Source organism: Mercenaria mercenaria, chromosome 5, assembly GCF_021730395.1.
Source record: "Mercenaria mercenaria strain notata chromosome 5, MADL_Memer_1, whole genome shotgun sequence".
Lineage (NCBI taxonomy): Eukaryota > Metazoa > Mollusca > Bivalvia > Venerida > Veneridae > Mercenaria > Mercenaria mercenaria.
Window position 1 is genome coordinate 69,673,653 of NC_069365.1, and position 9,745 is coordinate 69,683,397.

Consider the following 9,745-nt stretch of genomic DNA (forward strand, 5'->3'; position numbering starts at 1 on the left):
CATTTTGCAATCGGTTTTAATCAGACTTGCACAGAATTTGAATTGGCATAATATCTAGGTTCTTTTCGAAAACTGGCCTAATCCCATCATGGGTTCCAGAGTAATGACCCCTTAAAGGGCCAAAATTCGCTATTTTTGGCTTGTGAACACGATAGAGACCACATTTTGCAATCAGCTTTAATCAAACTTGCACACAACTTGTATTGGCTTAATATCTCGGTTCCTTTCGAAAACTGGCCAGATCCCATCATGGGTTCCAGAGTTATGACCCCTTAAACGACCAAACTTTGCTATTTTTGGCTTGTGAACACGATAGAGACCACATTTTGCAATCAACTTTAATCAAACTTGCACACAACTTGTATTGGCATAATATCTCAGTTCCTTCCGAAAATTGGCCAGATCCCGTCAAAGGTTCCAGAGTTATGGCCCCTTAAAGGGGCCAGATTTGCTTTTTTGACTTCTGCAGCCATATAGAGACTTCATTTATGGTTTGATTTGATACAAACTTGCAAAATATCTTCAACAACAATAAATCTTGGGTTCCATGATGAATCTGTCAGATCCAATCATAGGTTTCGGAGTTATGGTCCCTGATTGCCCCCTGAAAGAGCCAAAATTTGTTAATTTTTACCTTGTGAACACGATAGAAGTGACATTTTATATTTGATTTTAACTACACGTACACGCAACCATTAAGTCACAATAAGATCTCAGTTCCTTTCAAAAACCGGCTAGATTCCATTATGGGTTCTGGAGTAACATTTTCTAGTTTGGCCCTTTCAGCCATATAGAGGTTTCATTTATGCTTTGATTTGATACAAACTTGCATAGAATGATTATCTTGATGATTTCTAGGCTAAGTTCGAAACTGGATCATATACGGTCAAAAACTAGGTCACCCGGTCAAATCAAAGGAAACGCTTGTTAACACTTATTCATTTGATGTGCATGAAACTTGGTCAGAATGTTTCTGTGCATGAAATATCGGACGAATTTTGTATCTGGGTCATGTAGGGTCAAAAACTGGGTCACCAGGTCAAATCAAAGAATAAGCTTGTTTACACTCAATAGGCCACATTGTTTGGTCCAATATTAATGAAAATTGGTCTGAATATTAGTCTCCATAAAATCACTAGGTAAAATATGTTTACTCTATTATTGTGTGTTACTCAGGTGAGCGACTTGGGGCCATCTTGGCGCTCTTGTTTTTTAAATCTACGACAGTGTTTAATGCACGACTTCTGCTTTCACATTTTGACAGGTTTTAGATAAATGCTTCAACCCAGACATTGCAAATGTTTCAGGTTTTCTCGTAAACATCTAATTTTGGCTAAACACAAATTCAAACTGCGTTAATTGCTAATTTTGTGGTATTTCGGTATCCGGATCTGGATATAGATTGATTGATTAAATTGCAACCATAAGGCCAACAGCAGTGTGTGCACTATGGCAGCGCTTTAGACGCATTGTTCCATAAAGAACGTCACTTATTGTTCTTACGTGTAAGACGTAACGTCATTGTTATGACAACGCAAGCAGCATATACCAGCGTAAGTAAGCAACATTTTTAATTTCCCTTATATTGTCTTTTTTTTACACTTTAGCATGTTTTAAATACACTAACGAATTTGATATTTAAAAAGCCACCCGATTGTTTTATTGAGAAAATGCAGTCTCGGTGATCTTCAAGCAAATTCTACAAATTGATTGGAGAGAAAAAAACGTATTTTTCTATTGCAGCAATTGAAGCAAACCTACAATGGAAGGTAGAGAGGTATGAATTTTAAATATTTTACGATCTCGGTACAAAAAAAAATATGTGCGAGTAAATCAGAAATAAAACTGCAGTTTCAATATCCATTTTGAAAAGTTGCAATAATGTCGCCTCAACTTTTTTTCTGCCAGTGCGGTTAGATGTTGATTTCTGTATCGGATGAATGTAGGACCAATATTATAAACAGATATCGGTCAGCCGATATTGCTGCGATATAGGTGTATCTTAATCTTTTTTCAAAATTTGCTAATTTTCTCAAAAGTTTTTTTCCATCATCTTTCCAACAATCAAATATCACTTTACGGGATTTTCATCCTTTCTTTTCACGTGCAGGAGGTATATATGGATGAATTTGCCGCCGAATGTTTGGACCGATATGGGAACGGGTCCAGTACAGAGAGTTCGTCATCTAACGATGTCGCCATTTGGCCTCTTGCTGTACAAAATGCCGCCGGTTTCAAGGAAATAACTGGCAAAGAATCTCGAAATTATAAGGTAAGGTGAAATACTCTAAGCACAGTTTCTAACCGGTTACCTCACATTAAATATTAGCATATCAATGATAACAAGTGAATGAAGTATTGCCATGCAATACAAAGCTGACTTCAAATCACTTGCCCCTCATCGATGTGGGTTCGAGCATCACTCGGGGCGTTGAATTCTTCATGCGAGGAAGCCATCAAGCTGGCTTACGGAAGGTTGGTGGTTCTATCCAGGTGCCCGCTCGTGATGAAATAATGCACAGAGGGGCACCTGGGCTCTTCCTCAACCATTAAAGCTGGAAAGTCGCCATACAACCTATCATGTGTCGGTGCGACGTAACATCCAAAATACAAAGGCCCCTACTGGAAGACACCCAGTTTTCTCTATTTACAGTAAAAAATCTATATAAGTCCGAACATAACTCTTACCAGGTAGAGATAAGTCAAATACATCTAAAAATTGGATATAACATGCATGTTGTACCACAGAAAAGTGGTCTCGATTTTTCCCTACAGCCATTAATAAAAAGTTACAGTATAAGCTATTTATAGTAACGACAAAGGGAAGTAATTTTAAAAACAAGGATGCCACATTGTGGTGAACATTTGTGCGAAATTACATCAAAATCCCTCCATTCATGAAGAAGAACTGCTCCGGACAGTCATTCTTGAATTTGACCTTTGACATCTAGGTGTGACCTTAACCTTTCACCTATGGGCCCGAGTTTTGCTCATGACACGTTGTCTCATCCGGGGAAGTATTTGTGTCAACTGATATTCAAATCCTGTTTTGCATGAAAAGAAAAAATTCCTATTGACGTTTATCTCCAAGTGTGACCTTGACCTTTAAGCTAGGGTTCTGGGTGTTGCACATGACACGTCATCTCATCATGGGGAACATTTATGCCAAGTAATATTGTAATCCCTTAATGGGTGACAGAGTTATAGACCGGACAGGAAAAAAAAAAACACTGTTGACCTTTGACCTCCAATTGTGACCTTGACCTTTGAGCTAGGGGCCCGGGTTTTGCAAACATTTGTGCAAAGTAATATTAAAATCCCTTCATGAATGACAGAGTTACGGACCGGACACGAAACAGACACCGTTCATGCCATGTAGACATTTGACTACCAAGTGTGACCATGACCTTTGAGCTAGGGGTCAGCCCAAATTTAGTGTCATTTTATTTTTAGCTCTCCTGTCACGTAGTGACAAAATCGCCCTTCGTCCGCCCGTCCACAATTTCTTGTGAACACGATAGAGAACACATTTTGCAATTTATTTTCATCAAACTTGCACACAACTTGTATTGGCACAATTTCTCGGTTCCGTTCGAAAACTGGCTAGATCCCATCATGGGTTTCTGAGTTATGGCCCCTTAAAGGGCCAAAATTTGCTATTTTTGTTTGAGAAGACGATAGAGACCACATTTTGCAATAAATTTTATAAAACTTGCACACAACTTGTGCAGGAAGCTCCACCATCAAAACTGGAAAGTCGCCATATGACCTATAATTGTGTCGGTGCGACGTTAAACCCAACAAAATAGATGATATATTGGCATAATATCTCTGTTCCTTTCGAAAACTGGCCAGATCCCATCATGGCTTCCAGAGTCATGGTCCCTTAAAGGGCCAAAATTTGCAATTTTGGCTTATGAATTACACGATAGAGACCACATTTTGCAACTGATTTTAATAAAACTTGTACACAACTTGTATTGGCATAATATCTTGTACTGGCTGCGTGGCTGTACTAGTAGATGAATTTGGCGGTACCTTTGAAAACTTTTATCATAAAAAGTTATTTAAATCTGGTATAATATATATTAGTAAAAGGCTTAAAGCCCTGCTCCCGTTTTACCTTTTAACCTTGAATTGTCACTGAAAAAGCATGAAAATCATGACTATGAACAGTGACGCCTGTCAAATTAGAGTCTATCTTATATAAAATTCTATATGAAATACCTGTGGTTTTGCGTGCTAAAGTGTGGCACGTGGCCGTTAACTGTTACCTAATAATGAGTTGCATACACACAAAAGAATTTGAATAGCTGGGGAGCGGGGCTTTAAATGTAATAAGTTGCTGATAAGCGTGGTCTTGATCGGTGGTCGACCGTCGACAGTTTTCTTCTTTTATTTTGCACATGATCTGTATTAACGGGTCAAAATACAATACCAGGGTTAATTTATCTGATTACACCGAAGTTAACTTTGATGCTCGTAATATACTGTATTTCATAATGCAAAAAAGAACTAAATCACATGCATTGTTTGATTTTCATTGAACGTCCTGTTGTATTTCTATTTCAAGAAATGTTTGCAAAACCATCATTATTCAACAGACGCTTATACTGAATCAATGAGGACACCTATGGCAGAATTGCTGAAGCAAAACTTGCAAGTGGAACCCTCACCAGTGAAAGAAGCATGTGAACATAAAGGTATTATTTTTTTTTGTTACAGAAGTTATAATGCCGGCGAGTATGAAAATCAATTTAATAGGACGTAGCATGCCAGTCCGTATGTTTGAAGACTTTTATTTGTGTATGTTGCTATAGTAAGTTTATATGTAATGAGTTCAACATGACTGCTAACAGTCAAACCTGTTTGTGAAGACATTTGGAAGAACCAGGTCGAGTATTTCTGCCGGTGGTCCTTATTCAGGGGTAAAGATCCGTCACAAATGCTCAATTACATGGTAAAGGAAGGTTTCAATTCAAAGATGCAGGTTATTTCAATTCACAAGTGGTCTTTATTAAAGGTTTGACTGTATATGTAACAGGCAGAACACATATACAGTACAACTTGTGAACAATTTTAGAATGGTACCATTTGGATCCCCTGCGAGTTCCATGGTTTAATGTGTTGCATCTGCCGAACGTGATCAAACTTTCTTTAGTTTTATAAGAGGTCATGAGTTCTGTATTGAAAGCAAGTTAAAATCTGTGACCTTGAACGACCTGGTTAAGCATCCTCAATTTGTAAAACACAGTTGTTTTACCAAGAATTAAAACAGAATCGAATAAAAGTACATGCATTTTACTTATATAACAGAAGAGAAAAAAGATACTAAAGTTTAACTTGAATTCAGAAAATAAATAAAAGAAGTATACTATTACATTAATGTTAAAGCAACGACTCTCAATTTATTTTTCAGATAACTGGAAGAGAAAATTCGTTAACTGTGTTGAAAGGAAAATAAGGAAGAAAAGCATGTCACTCATAAAAGAAATAAATCTACTATAGAAATGTCACTTTCAGTATACAAAAATTAATATTAGAAATAAAATGATATCATATCTTCAAAATGTAGAGTCTATTTTCTGGTCCAAAACATAGCATTAACGTTGCAGTTCTGTTGTTATATACAGAACAAAGGTGCATGTATTATGACACAGCAATGCTCGGCAGTTTCAATAGTCTACAATTTAAGTAAAAATGTAGTGTTTTTCAACGCTTTAAGTTTCTGAGATTGTATCGATGATTTCCGGTACCATCAACGCTGTCGTCTGCTTTGCTAGGCGTGTTTCTGCCGGACGCTCCAGCGCTGTCGTCTGCTTTACTAGGAGTGTATCTGCTGCATGTTCCTTTGGGTTTAATATCAACAAAGTCTTGCATCAAAACCCACGCAACATACGCAGGTACAAACAGCCATACGCTACCAAGACCAAATACCAGAAACTCTGCAACAAGCCCTTCGAATGCACGACCGCCTTGGCCGATATCTAAAGAGTATACACAGAAGAGAATTGTTTTGTAGGCTGTCATCACGCTAACAAAAATGGTGACCATCTTGTTTAACCTAACCGTCTTGAAGGCATTGAAAAGAACAAGTAGACAAACGGAAGCTTCTATCAGGTTTCCGCTGAAAAGAGAGAATATACTTAATATTAAGGGCCGATGGTATTTATTAATCTATATAACAGTGTAACAATCTAATTTCTTTTACAGCGGCGCTTCCATTTGAGACGTAATCTTTTTCAGGATTTGAGCACAATGTTGGGCACGCTTCGGGGGCAGTTGTCACTAATAGTGTTTATATAAAAAAAATGGTGTCACGGAAAAGATGGATCGGATAGAAGATGTAAACTTCAAGTCGAAAGACACTACATGGTTATCGGTAGTAGGTTGATAAAACTTGAACCTCGCAAATTCAAATTTGATACAAGTGACATGGAACGTTCACTTTTCTTCTTAAACATAGGCCTAGTTCAGAAAAATACTTATATGAAATTTTTACTGTTGCTTTAATTGTTAACTATTGCTGTCATACCCCTGCGCTATTGCTGTTGTTACAACGCACTACTGCTGTTATTACCGCGTACAGTTGCAGAGTACAGTCCGTGTACTGTTGCTGTTATCAATTGTACTATTTGCATGAAGACAGTTTGGTCAATATACTTACAGTCCCTGGGTAAAGATGAAGGAGTCTGTTGGGTCTGCGTAATGTTTGTCCGCCTGTATGTACCATTTGTCTAAAATACAATAACGTCACTTTAAATAACAGAGAACACTGTTTTACGTACATTTGATAGAACAGTCTATCTTTGACATTTCCACAAATGATATTTTCTCGTCTGCTGCAAAACCTATTTATTTATCATGGTGGACGAGAACTATGTAAGGCAGACATTGTATAACCCTTTTCAAGGGTAATGTACATACTTCATAGCGACATTATTGAGGTAATTGAGGTAATATGCCCTCTAGACAGTAGTTGAGAAACCGGCGAGAAACTTGAAATCTATACAAACCATCTGCATGTCAGCTGGATGGCCAACTCAGGTTACGATCCGAACATGGGATGGGCCCACACAAACGGAGTAAGTGGTTCGAAGCCGGCGAGCTCAAACACTCACCCGTGGGGGTCCCTATCCACATAATACTAAACTGTACCGTTTCCATTTCGGCATTACGCTCCCTGGGTTGGAATGTGGACATGCAGCCCAAAGATATTACAAAGGCTTGTCATGTATTTACTCACAGTACTTGTAAAACAATCACTTACATCCGTAATATACAGTTCCCATGCATCCTCCAGGAAGAGAATGGGGTCGTAAAACGCAGAATGAGCCGTCCATTATGAGAATTGCCGAGTTTATCATCAGCCATTTGTTCACCCAGTCGGGCATTGATCTGTCCGGATTAACCATCTTTCTCTGAAATAGAATCATGTCTTGCGAAATAGTATATCACGCCTTCAGACATAATTTCTCGTATCAACACAACATACAGGTTATCTTGTACAGTGCATTTGGTTAAATTTATTGTAGTACTTACTCTTTAATAATTATATATTATGATAAAATTATATGCACCTTCAGTATGTGTTTTACAGCAAAATAAACCCTAAAGAAATTATGCACGATGGATGTACATTGAAAATTATACAGAACAAAACTTCAGAAGTTTTGCTTAAAAAAAATCTGTTACTAGCACGCCTTTTGGTACATGTATTATGAAAAGCTCATTTGCGGAGAGTGATTCGATCTGTTAAGTAAGGAACAGATCTACACATATTGCCGACAAAACGAGTTTTAATATACATAAAGACAAGATGCATTCTTTAAAGACACTCAATAGTACTGAACAATGCAAGGAATGTATAATTATAGATTATTAACTGGTTTAGGTTTGTTTAATCATTGTACTCTTGCAAAGTTAAAGATCTGTTCAGGCCCTACTGATCTATAGATAAACAGATAACAATAAAGGATTTTGAGGAAACTGAATAATATTCGTTATTTCTTATCTTAGGTGATAACTATGTTATCATGGTCAGGTTTCTATACAAAAGTATAAAAGTGAAATGGCCAGGCTTCTATACAAAAGTATAGAAGTGAAAAATTCAGTTAGCTCACACATTGCGTACGTTAGGTCAAGAAAATAGCTCAGACCTATACCTCACTCCAACCACTGGTCACCAAATTTATTGAAGCATCTTATAACAAAGGTTCATGGGCCCGAAGGACATGGTGTAATACATATCATAAACTTCTACCAATAAACGGAAAACCGTGTTATTTTTTATTTATTTTTTTTTCAAATTCTGACTGACCCGAATTGTCTGTAAATTAGATATGATATTGCTAATTTTAGTACGCAAATGAAACCATAACGGCCTCGTTAGTAAACTTATGTCTGAAGCTGGAGTGCTGTAAGATTAAAAGACACAATAACGAAATTAACACTAGACCGGCCGGGACCCAGAAATATAACAATATTTGACAACGGGGGAGGGGCAGTCTGAAACGGGGGTAGGGTGGGAGTGGGTCTCCCCCTGAACTTTTCTTCGAAATACTGGTATGGGATGGTTGCCTCTGGTTTATTTACTGGTGGGGGTACTCCCTTTATTTTAGGGGCCAGGGGGCTCTCCCACTGGAAGTTTTTGAAATACAGGCATGAAATAGTGGCCTCTGGTGCATTTTAGGTTTAAATTGTTTTGAGGAAATGCAGGGGTTACTCCTTAGGTGGGTGAGGGGGCTCTCCCCTTGACAATTTTGAAATATAGGTATGAAATGCATGGCGGTCTCTAGTGCGTTTCTGTGTCTAAATTTTGAGTAGCCTTACTTATTTGGCTTATCGGGATGACTTATTTTATGATCTGTTATTTTATACTTGTCATCCCTCTAGACCTACATATCTGCGGCGAATTCTTACGTTGCTATATGTATATACACAGTTTTACAATAACTAAACCCTACAGAATCTAATGAGGAAATTTTGGCACAATTAATGTCCGCATCCGAATTAAAAACCCTCATAAAATAGAAGAAATCAAGAGATCGGTAAAAACAAGAGCTAGGTAGGCTAATCATCGGAAAAATGAAGTTGCTGTAAGCGAACGTGTAGTGTAGCCTAACTGACCAGTCTGGTATTTAAGGTGTATACTATCTACTTTGTTAATTCGAAAGCGAAAGTACAGTAGAAAATAAGCCAGAGAATTAGATCTACATATCATCAAAATACAACAATATAAAACTTCTTACCTTAAGTTAATATCTGATGTCTGACCTTTACCGAATTAAATACCGGACCGAAATAACACAGATATTGATAAAGTTGATCAAGCAGTATAACATTTCATATATAGCGTCTTTGACCCACTTTTTATTGTACATGATTACACATGTAAACAAAGCGCTACAATTGTCAAGAGTTGTTTCCCTTACATAGTATTTTTATACACTTTTATGGTGTACCATTTGGGTCAAAAGTATACCAAGAAGTTATAAAATTGTGCCTGCAGATATATTTTTGAGCCTGAATATATTAATTGTACATGCGTGTACAGTATTATACCTGTATAAAGTTGGACCTGAGTGTATATTTTTGGTACACTTTTATATCAGAAAGGTGCGTGTAGGTATATGAAAATATTTTTATATCTGCGTGTATAAAATTGTACGTACAGGCACACTTAATATGCCTGCAGGTACTTTTGAATCTTTATGCATACAGGTGCACGTATTTTTGTACATAC

The 9,745-nt window shown here is 37.3% G+C and overlaps 2 protein-coding genes across 2 annotated transcripts; one reads left to right on the plus strand and one right to left on the minus strand.

Moving 5' to 3' along the window:
* The first annotated feature begins 2,092 nt into the window (after positions 1-2,092).
* On the plus strand, positions 2,093-5,555 carry LOC123557534 (uncharacterized). The gene is made up of 3 exons (XM_045349044.2): positions 2,093-2,272; positions 4,574-4,703; positions 5,420-5,555. Exons 1-3 carry the CDS (start codon positions 2,120-2,122, stop codon positions 5,506-5,508), a joined length of 372 nt encoding a protein of 123 aa, XP_045204979.2. The 5' UTR covers positions 2,093-2,119; the 3' UTR covers positions 5,509-5,555.
* On the minus strand, positions 5,370-9,411 carry LOC123557533 (uncharacterized). The gene is made up of 4 exons (XM_045349043.2): positions 9,252-9,411; positions 7,271-7,421; positions 6,668-6,737; positions 5,370-6,127 (listed from the first exon to the last, which is right to left on the minus strand). Exons 2-4 carry the CDS (start codon positions 7,413-7,415, stop codon positions 5,713-5,715), a joined length of 630 nt encoding a protein of 209 aa, XP_045204978.2. The 5' UTR covers positions 7,416-7,421; positions 9,252-9,411; the 3' UTR covers positions 5,370-5,712.
* Between the last annotated feature and the right edge of the window lie 334 nt (positions 9,412-9,745).

Bases quoted from the DNA above. Each gene is read 5' to 3' on its own strand.
- LOC123557533 (XM_045349043.2), bottom strand. From the start codon at position 7,415: ATGGTTAATCCGGACAGATCAATGCCCGACTGGGTGAACAAATGGCTG. The intron at 6,738-7,270 runs GTAAGTGATTGT...ATTGTATTTTAG, and splicing joins GGGAACTGTATATTACGGAT to ACAAATGGTACATACAGGCG. The intron at 6,128-6,667 runs GTAAGTATATTG...CTCTCTTTTCAG, and splicing joins TTCATCTTTACCCAGGGACT to CGGAAACCTGATAGAAGCTT.
- LOC123557534 (XM_045349044.2), top strand. From the start codon at position 2,120: ATGGATGAATTTGCCGCCGAATGTTTGGACCGATATGGGAACGGGTCC. The intron at 2,273-4,573 runs GTAAGGTGAAAT...TTCTATTTCAAG, and splicing joins AAGAATCTCGAAATTATAAG to AAATGTTTGCAAAACCATCA. The intron at 4,704-5,419 runs GTATTATTTTTT...TTTATTTTTCAG, and splicing joins AGAAGCATGTGAACATAAAG to ATAACTGGAAGAGAAAATTC.